We start from the raw sequence: 14,965 nt of genomic DNA, 5'->3' as shown, positions 1-14,965 counted from the left end.
CTCGCATGCGGCGTGCCGGTAATCGCAAAACGTCTTAACGTGTGTTTTCGCGACATGTTTAATTGTTCTTTGTCTGCATATGCCAATAAGCATTATTTTATTTTAAACGTGTATTTATTTTTATGAATATTTATTTGGTGCGTTACGTGTATAATTCATTTGTGGTTCGCAACTCGCGATTATCAAAGCGCAGTCCGAGGCAATTACGTGGCGCTCTCTTTCGCCGAAAATCGCTTTTATTAATAACCTTCGATCATTTGATCATCGGTCGAAGCACTCGAAGCGCCCATCATCGTCGACACGGGTGGTACACTCGATCACACGCAAACCCAACTCGAAAATACACACAGTGTGTTCATATTCCGAATATTTTTAAGACAAACAAAACATTAATTATATATTTTTGGAGAAATCACTGCCGTACTCTCGGTATACCGAATACGAGTTACTTGTGTGTTGCTTTGTACTTTTTATTCTCTGGTGGGGCAGTTGAAGAATATAAAAATAATTTTATGCTCCATAATCACAGGGGACGGACGGGTTTTGAGCGCGTTATGACATACCCGAAATTGAAATTATCGACCACATCATCCATTGAACGCCGCTTTAAAAATTATTGCAAATTGAAATCGAAGAAAAAGTTTAAGGAAACACATCAAAAAGTCCTGTTATAAAGTTTTTATTGCTGTAGTAATACTGCGATAAGATTTTCGTTGAATAATTGGTGGAAAGCCATTTGCGTCAAAATGACGTCGCACGTGGTGATAAACAGCGCACACGTAATTGTTTACGCCGTTCGCATATTTTCAATTGTCTTTTGTTTGTTCGGTGCGCGTGACGCAAGCGGTGAAGCCACTCGGAAAATCATCATAACACCCACGAAAAATTGAACACAACGTCAATGAAATCGTAAAATTAATTCGAGTGTCGTAGGTTGAGGTGTGCTACTGACGTAATTTTCCGATAACAACTCCTGCTATTGTCTCAATTACTGATATGTTTTTTTTTCGTTTAACTTCCAGATACTCGAATAAACTGCTGAATCAACAAACACACGCTAACAGTGCGTGTCACGAATGGTGAAAGTAAAGACGATCCACCGGGCATGGCCGAACCCAAAAGTCGACCGCCAGCGCCCGCGCGGGGCGGCAATTCGTCGAGCTCGACTGGCCCCCGTACCACCATCATCACGCGCATCATAACAATAACAATAATAGTAGTAATGGCAGTGGGCCGCGAAAGCCGCGACATCATCACAGCGGCGGGCATCACTTTCATCACTCGTCGCACCACCATCACTGCACGTTCCCGCAGCCGATTCAGGCGGCGCCGGTGCTGACGGGCGTCGCCGCCGCCGACCCGGCGGCCGATCCCAACGGCCAGCCGGCGCGTTTCTATTTCGGTCCTGGTTTCGAACCGCAAGCGCCACAGTTCGGCTTGGCGGGCGGCGGCTGCGGCGGGGTGGGCTGTACCGCCGGTCCTAGCCACCCTCAGCCACCGAACGGCGAGTACGTCGTGTTGTTCCATGTCAATCCTGGAGTCACCATTCGGTTTCAAATGGGCGACAACTTGGAAGTACTAAGAGGTAAGTGAAATCTAGCGACATCTATTGGAGAATTTGAGCGCCATCTATGAAAAAAGCGCGTTGTTTTTGATATCACCTGGAGTTCCATGTGGTTGTGTATATTGTCTGAAATATTGCGCTATAGAAAAGAGTGTAGGAAGTGAAACGGAAGCGTATTTTGATCTGCGACTTCCTGCTCGACGGCTTGCACTGCTGTGCTTTGCGTTCGTGCGCACACTACAATTTTCAATGACGGAGCACACGAAGCTCTTCTGGATTACACACATATCCACATGCTATACACGCTATATATATACGTATGCTGCTAGCATGATAATGCTCATATGTTACGTGCGCTTAGAGCATGAGCACAGACTCAAACGTTGCACACACGCTAACAAAACAAAACACAAAACAAGAACAGCGAACTGGTGAGCTCATGAGCTAGAAGTGTACTTGTGTATTGTACATTGTAACGTATGCTCGGCTTTAGCTTATGGCTTATGCTCTACTATACTTTACATTATTTTACTTTGCTTCGCGCCGTGTTCCACTGGATTCTATGCGAAATCCAACTGGCAACGCACATATATCAGTATGTGTGTGTTGGCAAGCACAAATTGCTCTCGTTCGTGAATAATTATTATAATGCTATGCTCGTTCCGGGAAAATTGCGCGTTTGATGTAAGTGCTTAAGTAGCAGTTGTGTGGTCGCACGCGGAAAATAGTCACCGGTAAAGTTAAATTTGCGAAAAGCGGAAAATCAATTTACTTGCACTTTCAGCTTGGGAATTTTTCATATGTTCGAGTACACATCTCCAACATATACAAAGTTATGGTAGGCAACCAAATACACACGACAATTTAATATTACATTTTATGATTACATGGTATGACAATTATTTGTTTCACATGTTTTACTTAAAAATAGTAAAATGCACAAAGTGTCTAATCCGGAATTTCCTAATTGCTGTAATGTGCGCATACCTCACAAATATTCATGCATGCACAGCTGAATTCCTACGTTATTGCAACGAGTTAGGCGTTCATTAATGCCTTACATTTGTGCAAACAGTGCAAAGAAATGTATGTTTACTCATGATATTTGCACATTTTGCTACTGGGAAAGTGCGATGATGATTCACGCCCGAGTTTGCACTTTGCGTTCATTTGATGCAGTTGATTTCATAAATTTGGTTAAATGCTGCTGATTCATACATTTAATAAAAAGCACTCAGTTTTTGTGGCTTGATCATAGACACGCAGAGCAGTTTGTTTTAGGAAAGTGGGAAATTTGTGTTTTGTGTACACAAGTATTGCATGTGAGGGAAGTGTACGTACATTTTGAAGCAATTTGTAACACGATAGTGCAATGCGCACCCGTGGTTACGTTTTCTCGCTGCGGGGCGAACGGATTGAATGACAGACAACTGGTATAACGGTTATAGTTTGATTTGCTTTTTAGTATCTTCATTATGTGTATACTAAACGTTATTTTATTTTAAGAGCAATATACTTCATATAACTCTCTAGTTGTTAGATTAAATTTCAAATTATTGATGTTTTTGTAGGATATTGTATAAAATTAGGAGTTTGAACACGCAGTTTGTGCAACATGTTAAGTGTGAAAAGGATAATAGCTTCCACACACGATCACACGATGTTTAAGTGGCTTACACTGCAAAAGATTTTATTTTCTGCATCAAACTGCCATTTTTCCCAAATTTATCATTTAACTAACACTTGCGTCTAATATGTAGGTAGTTTAAAGATTTGCGTATGTATATTATTCTTAACTAGCATCTTTTAACTACCTATTCAATTTAGCAGTTAAATATAGTTTTGTACCAATGCTATATTAAGAGCTGAATCTCCGTGTTATTCGTTTAACGTTTAATTTTCAATGACGCTTCTTAGAAACAATAAAACAAAACAAAAGCGCGAAATACACGTATTCGACATGATGTGGTTTTGAATGCAAGGTTATAACGACTGTTTTTGCGCTTTCGATTTCAACCAGTGGCGTAGCTACCATATCATAAGAATGTGCTATACGTTTGGGGCTAAAAAAAGGATTAGTATTATGTTATTAGTTAACGATTCGTGAAATTGTAATCGATTTGGATGGAGGACCACTACACCCACTCCTCTGCAAATGCTACACATGCTCAGTAGGTTCAAATTCTTCCCTATCCAGAATTTTGAATTTCTGACCCACTTCTTGTACCTGAGGATTAGTGAGTTTTAGTTTCATCGGTAGATTTAAGCTCCCCTTAGCCAAAAATGTAGTAAAGGTTTTGCTCTAATATTTAACGTATAGATATGGGCTTAAATAATTTGAAATTGTTACTTTTGTGACCCAAGAAGGGCCTCCTTGGATTTTACTTACCTTATGGCTTGATTTTGGTTGCTAAGCCACTGATTTCAACATCCAACAAATCTCTATAAAAGTTGATTCTAAAACGTTAAAAACTAAACTACGATAGTGAAAAGAAAATCAATTAGTGTTGAAAGTTGAGAACAATAATCATTTCATTAAGCCAAATTGTCAGCTGGGATTAGCAGAGTTAATTGAATCATTTGGTAGTAGTTGCATGTTTTAATGAGATAATTTTCGATTTTTATTCTGCAGCAGCATAATTTTGATTGATGCATCGTTGGGCAATTTGTTGGTGAGTCGGTTCGTTGGTTAATATTATTGTAATTACTTGGCGCACCTAATTGGAGATGCATTAATGCGCAATTATACCACAATTAGCACCAATTTGGTACCGATCGGTGTGCGATTGACGCCGATTTCGACACTCAGCGCGCACACATGCACATGTTTCATCTATAAACATTTTATGTGCTTGTTAAACGATACGTTTTGTCGCAATTATTCTACCAGACGATTGGTAAATACAGTAACTATCAACAAATAGTGACAGATTTTTAAAATTTATTATCGCACGTGTTTTTTATTTTCAAAGATCTGTACACAGATTTAAAGAATTATATTTAAAATTGGTTTTCAGAAAAAAATTATCATTGTTAGGTACATTTTACAAAGATTTCAATTAACAACGAAGATTGATTTTCATTCTTTTGCTGGTTTTTCATTTTGTGTTTTGTGTATTTAAAATTTCCACCAGTTTTATTATATGTTTTGCATTCATTCATTCTTTCTATTGTATATTTCGTGAAACGTTTCTTTTTATATATTGGTGAGTTTTTGTAAGAGTATTTTTTCAAACATCATTTACACGACGTGCTGGCCCCGCAAAACCTTACGAGTTATGACTAGACTGGATAATGTAGTTAAATGTAACAAAAGTTCGGCGCAAAAACGTGTCGTGTCGCGTTGTGTTTTAATAATATGAACGTCCAGCGAACGGATGGATGAGTCGCGCATGTTTATAATTGTCAGGCGTACGAGTGTTTTGATGATGCGCTCTGATCTGATGATTATGTGTTTCGACTTTTGCTGATTCCATATTCGTATTGCAAATTTTTGCGAGTGTTATGATCATCGCTGGTTATACAACCAGTGAAATAATGATTATTATCAAAATGATGTTTAAAAATAATTTGGAGGGCATGCTGTTCGTAGAAAATGAATATTTGCACATTACATAAGGTCAATTTATTGTTAATCACTTATTCTATGGCTAGATTGTTTTGCGCTTGGTGATTTATAAATATGTAGTTTGTTGCTATTATTGGGTTTATGTTGGATTAGAATCATGGCTTAACGACTTCCTTTCCCTTGATCATGTATCACCGGGTAATGATATTTTCATATTCGATTTGCAATTAGATTCGGATAATAAAGTTAAAGCATCAATGATTTGTTCCACATGAACACGAACATCGCATTTTATTTTTAATAATTATTCAAAAATATTGTGAGAAGAAGGAATATTTTGCAAATGATTTGTGCCGTAAACATGCAAGTAAAAATCGTTTTCACATTTTCTTTTATTTGCAGTATGCATGTAGAATGCGAATAGGAATGAAAATTGATAAGAGCAGCAAATTGCCAACGCATTGGAACATATATTACTCGAGGTAATAAATGCTGCATAGAAACATGCAGTAAAATATAATAAAGGATTTTGCGGAAACGAAGCCAGAGATAAATCAAGATATTCTTAGAAAACATATCAATCACAATATTCATGTATATTTATTTATTTATTTATTTCCTATAGACCTCAATTTTTAGGCAGTCTTTAAATTATTCCAACGAATAATCGTGTATTGTTTTGTTTCGAAATTATATTTGACAGGGTGTAAAATACGTGTTGAAAGTTGGTTTGAAGATTTAATAATAATTATCTATAATAAAAAAATGAATCACAAAATCTGTTGGTAAGCGCATAACTCAACAACGCCAAGACCAATTTGGTCAATTATTTTTTAATGTTCGTTTAAGTCCAAGGATGGTTTTACAGAGAAAAATTCGAATGATTGCCGGGAAAACCCTAAAGACAGCCCTTTTCTGTAGGATAAAAGTTGACATTGAGATTCAACCATTGTTATAGTTAAATAGTTGAATCCGAGATGGCGCGCTGAAGTGCATTATTAGCAATTCATTATATAATTAATTAAAATAAAATTGCGATTTATATTGATAGAATTGACACATACTACGTCTAGACCAAGAGATTTAAAACGAATTACATTTTTATTAAACACTACCGGGACGAAGTCGCGGGCAAAAGTTAGTGATAATACAAAATAAGTCGCGAATAATAAAATATTTTTGAAATATTTTTGAAATTGCCCATATTATTTTACAACTCTTGGTGTAATCGTGGATTCCCATTAATGGTCAGCTGTAAATCCCAAATCCGTATTTGTCAACTTCGTAAATTTATCAATTTAACAGTCTGGTTCACATTCGTTTGTTGGTAAAAGTAAACACCATTAGGTGTTGTTAATCATTGAAATACTGGAAAAGTACAAGGACGTATGTTGTAACAGTGTTTTCCTTTTCGTTTTTTTTTCTCTCGCAGTCGTGTTATATGGTTGTGATTGTGAATTCAACTCGTATTTCCATTAATTGTGCAAACATCTATATTATATACAAAAATAGATAAATTCCTACAACTTAATTCATTTGAAATGCATTTTATTCATGTGTGACTCTTCGGTCTGCATGTTTATTACATTTCGTATGCTCTTTGTATCAAGGATAATTATATTAGGTTTTATATCATTTACAGAGGCAAAAATATCCATTATTTCTGTTTGATCCACAAAAAATGCTAATTTCGTTGATTTACCTTTTTGAGTTGCTAATGTAGTTACCCTTTGTTTTCTGAGAGAAAACAAACAATTGAAGCCATGAAAAATTAAAACGTTTGTTGTGTTTCCATGTTTTGTTTCGTGCATGTAGAATTCTGCATTAAGGAATTATTGCCGTGTGTGTTGCTTCATTGTTTTAGAGTTCACCAGCGCACAATTCCTTGTGTTTTCATTAATTTTTCCAACCTGTGCGCGCGGTTTACTTTCGAATGTTTGGCGCGGAATTTCGCCGCACGAACGAACTTCAGATGACCGTTCGACATTTACCTCTGCGCGCTTGTTGCATTTTCCGATTTATACTTGTCGTGTCCAATTGACTGAGAGTTGACTGTGAAATCATCAAATTAAGACGGCAAACGACTGACAAACAAGCACGTTGATAATCAACCAAAAAATATGTTGATTGATTTGTTTTTTCTGCCGATAGTATAATCGACAATCGAATATTCAATAAATTGATTAATGTCTGCGTCTTTGTTAGTGGTGTAGTGGTATAGGTCGTTTGTGAGTTATAGTATCGCCTTATAGATTTCATCGTTGGCGAATGCGAATAAAATAAAATAGGTGAACGTTTCGCATGGTTTTAGCGAAAATGTTACGTTCGCTCTTCGCTCGCACGGCAAAAGTGAAAGCAGGAAATATCGGCTTCGTGGTGCACTGCGCGGTCTTTTGATCGGCAGCTTCGTTTCTAACGTGCATGCTGTGAATGCAGAAAAATGCACGTGAAATGTGCGAATGCACTTTTACATAGGTCAAAATTCTGGCTTAGCAGAAAACAAAAAACAAATTATTTGCTAAATTTTGCACATAATGACAAAAATTTACTTTTTAGTGTTTTGTTCCATTAAATTTCATCACAATAATATTTTTATTTAAAATTTTCAAAAATGCTCTCTGCTTTGTAATTTACGACTTGCAATCAAATCCACAGCGCCGTTGAAATTTATTTTCCTGCGGTTTTGCATTAATTCTTTTCGATTTCAGCAATTACGCGAATTTATCGTTGATTTTTTTTATTACGATCACTTGCATATACGTAATCAATTTCACGTGTCACATGCGACCCTTATTGCGTATTAATTAGCGTTCGTTAATTTATACCAGCCGCTGTCTTGGATTATTTATTCGCGAGCGCTTGCGCAAACCACACTTCAGAGTTAAAACGCGAACACGTTCAGCCTCACTTGCCTCATCTTCTTCGGCTTCCACTTCGAACGAGGATGATGGCTTGACGGCTGACCGATATGCGCATCAATAAAATGCTCATAATAATTGCGAGTTAATACCAATACACATTTCATGACTGGTATTTCGCTGCAGCGGCGCGCTTGTTGCATCACGCGCTTTTGCACTTTTGTAAACAATTCCAAAGTAACAGTCGCCTGCCTCGCGCGAGCACAACGTTGAAAGTGTTCGAACCTTTCAAAGAGCGCAAACGTTACGAACAATTAACCAATTAACTCATCTGTAATAAAATTTAATGTGGATGCTCATAATAATTGGATGCATATGGTAGTAGTGATTTATAGTTGAATATACTTAAATTGCTGAATTGCTCATAAATGGCGTTTGATATACTGCATTGTGAAGGATACAATAAATTAATATTTTTGTTGTTTTGTTGCAGGTGAGTCTTAACTGCAATTATTCCTACTGCGCATCTAATATCTAAGGTAAACAGTACGCATTTTTTAAATCTTGAAACAGACATTTCGAGTAATTTCTCATTTTGTCTGTTTTTAAATCTCGAAATGAATTATGAAGGTTTCTGGACGCGTCTGCTTCCAGCCTCGTCAAAGCAGGACAATAGATCATCTGTTATTCCACTTATTTCGCAAATCCAGACTCGTTTTGCACTCGCTGGTGCGCGCAAACTTCGCCCGCGCATGCAAAATCCATTATTCTTGGATTCTTGGCATATACTTCTCATAAATGGTATATAGTCGCGTAGAATGTCTATTAGCATACATTCACGCTGTTGTTGTATATGGCATACTTGTTGGATTTGTTGTCGGAGGTGCTGTGAGTTGAAGTTGGAACATTACTCGCCGCTGTGTTGTTCGTTATAAGGTAGCGTTTTTCACGAAGCAACAGCTCGGCGCGAGTGGCAACAGCGACGAAACGACCTTGCCGACATTCTCTCAATCTCCCACGACTCCCACGACAAGACGCTTTTCTTTTGCGAACACGAGATTTTGCAATGTTCAACTTTATATATTTATTCGTCCGTGGTTCAATTTTCTTTCTGTAACACTTGGTATTTGCAGGTTTTGAAAATTTAAAAAGTAGGTTATTCTTGTTTTAATATTTAATGCTCTTTTTGAAAGCAAGTTTAAATTTAATTTAATTACTGTGCCGACGACAGTGATGTTAAATAATCATTAAAAATGCAATCGGGTAAAAGAAGGTGTTAAAATTTTATGCTTGTGTGGCATTTGTTCGATTTAATGATTTGCAGGATCTGATTTTTATGATATTTGCTTAGAAAGATTACAACATAGTGATTTGCTGGTAATTGAAAATAATGCAAATTTCGATGACGCGCTTTGAAACTGAAGCGACATTAAATTAAACCTATGAATATTTTACCCGTGACAAGTGAAGGGAATACATAGTTATTTTTGTTTCAATAATTGCTTGTTATATTTGTGCTATTTCTATTCCGGAGAAAAAGTGGTGTTTTTTTTTTTGTTCACTTTTCAGCGAAAATGTGAAGACGTAAAAAACTTGTCGCTTTTAAATATTAACGAGGTCTCTCGACGGACCCAATCACTGGCTAGGCTGATGCTGGTATGAAGCTCAGACAGGACCAGCACGGGCTAAACCATGCTAAACCAATGAAAAGCGGGCCAACCGACAAACCAACCTCATGTATAATGAATATTAAACAGATTTGCACGACGAGGCGACAACGACGGTGCGGTGAAATAATGCGCGCCGCATATAGATCTAATCAAAAAGTCTGCTTCTCATTATAACTTACAAATGCAAACTTTTGAAATTGGACTTTAAAATCTTGTTTATACGTCTGTCACATTGTGAGTTTATGAAAATATAATCGAATTGACATAACGTTTAAAGGCTGAATGTGAAAGTGAGCTCTAAATCAATTTAAATTCTGCACGAGAGCAAAAGTTTCGGCACTTAATCACAAATCGATTCATCACACTCGCGAGACGCCACGAGAAGCGCGCTCGTGATGCTGCTCCCCGTCCGCCCGCTTTATTCACACTCCGGTGGCGTGTGCTGCCTCCATCGTCGGGCGCCATCCTGAAGTTTAATTAGATTCCCAGCGTATGTCCAACCATCGCCAGCGGCTGATGGCGTGTCGTAATATGGAGTAATCGCATTTGCAAGCGTCACTTTAAAGTCGAACTCGAGTCTAGTCGCGTCTAGTCTTCATCTTCGCGATGCATAGACATGTTAAACATGATTTCATAGGTTTTATAGAATTCATAGACTCAATAGACGCCTGCGAGTATTTATCATGAAGGATGCGAATGTAGGTCGCTGAGATCGACGCGTTTTGCATTGTGGCGAGGCAACGAGAATGTGAGAATATGAGAAAATGTACGCGCCATCGATGATAGTAGTGATGACACGATGAAGGAGCAGATATCACACGTCTGCGATCTAGATGAGGGCGATTTATCTCGACATCTCGCCATTTTCTCATTTGATATCTTCGGGTTGCACAATTGCAGACACAATGACAAATCTAGATGGCAGACGATTTTCAATTTAAAAGAAATTTATTCAACCGCTATTTATTTAAATAAAACTACGTAGATTCCCTCGGCAGGCATTGAACCCGGCTATAATCCTCACGCCCGCATAAAGTTCCGTAATAAATTGTTCACTTCGAAGCAAGTAGCACGCACATTCGCGTACATTATACATGTATGCACTTTTATGCGTTGTTATGCTATATTTATAGCGAATATATCAATGTGTCGTTCGGAATTTGAAAATTTCTGTATTGTCGACTCTCGTATTTAACTCTGCTGACATGAATATTAAATATAAAAATGTAAACAGGTGAACAATAAATGCGCAGAGCGCGAGAATGATGATGGCTTAATTAAAACGCGTTAAATTTCACTTTTGCGCGTTAATTTTTATACCGTAGGGGCTTTACATGACGCCGGTCGTCGTGTTTACATAGTTCCGGGAAATAGTGTTAAAAACATTCTTGTTTGTTTGCTGCGTGGTGTATTATGACAGCATTAATTATTTACGAATCTGCTTCCTGATGCAATTCATCATAAACCGCCAACATTGTTTTCGTTAACAAATTGGTCGAATTGGTGGAAATTTCGGTTTATTGGGAAAATTGTATTTCATGACACTCGTAAACTCGACGGGTTTTGCGACTTCCTGTAAACGCACGAGTTGAAACATGAAACAAGATTTGGTTTGTGAAATGAAATTCAAAGTGGGTCAACACGTGAAAACTTGGATATTTTGCGGAACTTTAACTCAGTTTTGCGCGTTACGTTTGTAAAGTTCTAAACACAAAATTTGCAAATACCATTTTCCATAGCCTTATGATGTATATTTTTCGTGCGTCGTGCGTAAATGTAAGTTCGACGTACTGGCACTCATTTCGTAGACAGAGACACATTTTGTGGTTGAGGCATTTCTTCAAATGTCAGTTTGGATTCACGCCCACTTCGGTCGTTTGCTCTTCGGCCAGGCGCCGATGATGTATGCGCAATGAAATGCTACAATGTTGCTATGTTTACCGCTGGGGGCGTCACTCAGAAATTAGAAATTAGTGCCAACATTTCAGAAGTCACATTACTCAAATATATCTTCCTTGCGGATTCATTCAATATTTTACAAACATTTACTACATAAGAAAATGTTGATATTTTAGTAAAACCGTGATTTTATCTAAAACTAGCTTTTGCCGCGACTTCGTCCAGGTAGTGTTTAATAAAAATGTAATTTGTTTTTACTTTTTGTTCTAGACATAGTATGTGTCAATTCTATCAAAGAGATTCACAATTTTATTTTAAAGAAATTAATTATGTCAAGAATTGCTAATCCATCTCGAATTCAACTATTTAACTATAACTTTAGGGTTTTCCCGGCAATTATTCGAATTTTTCTCGCCGTAAAAACCATACTTGGGCTTTAAAAAACATTTAAAAAAAGAATTGGCCAAATTGGTCTAAGCGTTGTTGAGTTATGCGCTTACCAACATATTTTGCGACTTATTTTTTTATTATAGATATAAATCATACGATATTTAAATAAAATCCACTATCAAAAGACCGCTTTTTCTGTTGGTTGCGCGTCGCATTATGAAACATTCCTGCATACTGCGCTAATTACTAAATAATTAGCGAATTTCTTATCGCTCGCATTCCGCGGCATCCAACCGGCGGACCGGTCGACTAATTCGCTCGTAACTTAGCTTTTAATCAATGAATTAATGCATTAAGCATCATTAATATTATACTGATGCATCTCCCAAGTTGAGCGCACGTTTATTTATATTAAATTCGCATTGCGTACGTGTAAATTCCACGCGATGGGATTTTGCATTTATTTTATATTCGATATTACATCAGAGCGTTGCGGAGTCATACGTAAAGTTTTGATTTACTAGTGACGTTCGATCCTAGCCAAACCACATACACTCTTGATGTGTATTAATAGACAGGCGATGATTTAACGTCGAACATTCCTCGGAAATAGAAAATAGCTTATTTATCGACATCAATGATGTGCTATAAATAGATGGTAATTAATTTAATTACTAGTGTTTTAAATGTTTTTTTTTACCAATATAATTTTATGTTAAGTTGAAGGGTTGCTTTTTCTAATTCTTATGTGCGTTGCGCATGCACAACAACGCGCTTCTTTGCGCATCAAATATGTGCCAGAGCCGCGGCATGCTCGCCGCTCTTCGGGCGTTTACGAGCAGCACCGTTCATCGAGTCGAACCGAGTTGGGGCGAAGCCGTGTTCGAGCCGTGTCGCTGCACCCAGTTCGCCGCGCAGCGTTCGTCAGTGCTGACCGAGTTGCCGACGCTTGTTTCGTTTCACGCGCGCACACATACACTAACACTCACACGCGTACCGGACGTGTGCGCTCGTCGCCCTCTTGCGCATTCTTTCGTCGCCGGCGCTCCGTCGAAGTTCGACTTTCAGTTCGGTTCGACTGAATAACACCAGCTCGTTCGTTCAGTCGCACAGTCGTGGTGTATTCGGTGTACGCGAGAGTTGAATTCTGTACGCTCACAGGTTGGCAACAATCGTACGCCGAGATAAGCGAGGACACGAAGCGAGATTATTCAAGAATTCAAGAAGTTATAACAAACAAACCAAGTTATCAATCGTACGAAACATAAAACAAGTGTGACCAGAGTGAGTTTTATAATAAACGAAGAAGCACTTTTGGTGCAATAAGGGATTTATTATCAACGTAAGTTTTATTATAATAAACAGGTATTTTGCAATACAGAATTATTTTATGAATAGAACTATAACTTTCCAAATACAACCAAGATATATGTTAGTTATATTTTTTTTATTGGGAATTTGAGTTCACTTAAAGTTGATTCGACTTGACTTGGGCGTTGCATTGCGTTGCTCACTGTTAAGCTCGATGCGCAGCACCGGCTCGGGGAGGACGGAGGAGGCTGTGGGACAGACCATAAATGAGATTAAATCCCAGAGTCAGATCGTTCAACTTGGAATTTAAGCTGGAATAAATAACACTCAACCAATAATAATAATTATTTATTTATTATGGTTAACACTAATTATAATTATTCGCCCCGAGCGTGTTTGGATAATTTCGCTGTAATTTGAATTTTCCGCGCGGATAGATTCAATTCGAAATTGATTTATCGAATGAGTTTATGTTGTGCGTGCGTTTGGTGAATGCGTGGCGACACAAAAGCACATGCATTAACCCGGATTCGAGTTGCAGTGCGTCGAAAAGCGCATCGGCGATGTTGCTTCGCCGATGCCAACGATCGAACGAGTGCCGCAACTAGTTCATCAATTAAACCAACGAGGCGACGAGCGCCAACAATGTAAATATGTACTCTTTCAACCAGCGAACCGGCAGCCACTAGTAAACAGTCGAGTTAGTTCATAATTTTTGACATTTACAGATTAGCTGTATCGACATTTCAACCGAAAAAATTGTATTAGGTTGTATTGATTGTGATTTATTTACATGTAAATTTGGGTCAATATTAATACAGAATGTTGGTGGTCCGGTTGCAGGGTGGTCCAATCTATGGTCACACTTAGAAGTTGATAAATGTAATGACAAGTTGTCTGCGCGTCTCGTTGTTGCACTTAATGAATCACATGCGTTTTCAATTCGCGGAATTCGCTGATGAAATTTGCGCCTCGCGAACAATCACAATTCGCGCTCGAATTGGTGTGTGGTGGTCAGCGACGTCTAAGCACTTACAATGTATGTGCTGAGTTGTGTGCGCATTGATTTTAGCGACGCGTTCTATCAATAGCCGCTATTGTTTTCGATTTCAATTTGTATCATTCGTAGCTGTTTTCTCTAGTTTCTATTATGCTAGTGGCAGCCAATGACAAATAACAAATTATAGTCTACGGTCGGCTCCGGCTCGACTAGAGATTGAAAGAGATGAGAGAATTGATAAATACGAACGAGCTCAGACTAGATTTTAATTGTTCGTAATTGATTAGTTTATGGATCTAACTAACAGCCTGGAATCGTGACAATACAACTTATTACTTTATTAGACCAGATAAATATCAATTAAATGTTTTTATTTTTAAAACTTAAAAAAATATTTCCTAATTGAATAGTTATGGTGTTTTTGTTGTTCAAACGTTTGATTGTTTAGTGATGGAGACATCATGATATCGCATCTCATTATCGACGATCGGAGCGTGCTTGGCGAAGGAAGTGCATTTTGCGCACTTTGCCGTGGTCGGCCGAAACGGTATTAGAGAGTTTTCGATTAAACACGTTCCGATGATTATGGTAGAAAGTGCAATTACGTTCCGAACGAACGTTCGCATTCCGCGTTCCTCTCGGCGCTCGTTCGCTCGATCTGCGCGCTTCATTATGTCGTTATTATTATTTTATTTGCGCTCGCGA

The 14,965-nt window shown here is 38.0% G+C and overlaps 1 protein-coding gene across 1 annotated transcript in view; it reads left to right on the top strand.

Moving 5' to 3' along the window:
- Positions 1-1,149: 1,149 nt before the first annotated feature.
- LOC135802115 (fibronectin type-III domain-containing protein 3A-like) overlaps positions 1,150-14,965 on the top strand; it is a gene marked incomplete at its 5' end in the record, with an annotated part of 40,692 nt that continues 26,876 nt past the window's right edge. Inside the window, 1 exon segment of the mRNA XM_065315640.1 lies at positions 1,150-1,585. Coding sequence (XP_065171712.1) covers positions 1,150-1,585 — 436 coding nt within the window.

Source organism: Atheta coriaria, unplaced genomic scaffold (genome assembly GCF_025399875.1).
Source record: "Atheta coriaria isolate IRGN ID8LTWV9N9 unplaced genomic scaffold, Caltech_Dcor_3.1 hic_scaffold_15_pilon, whole genome shotgun sequence".
In the NCBI taxonomy this organism is placed as follows: domain Eukaryota; kingdom Metazoa; phylum Arthropoda; class Insecta; order Coleoptera; family Staphylinidae; genus Dalotia; species Dalotia coriaria.
Note: the sequence above shows the minus strand (reverse complement) of the source record. Positions and strands in the feature narration are given on the sequence as shown.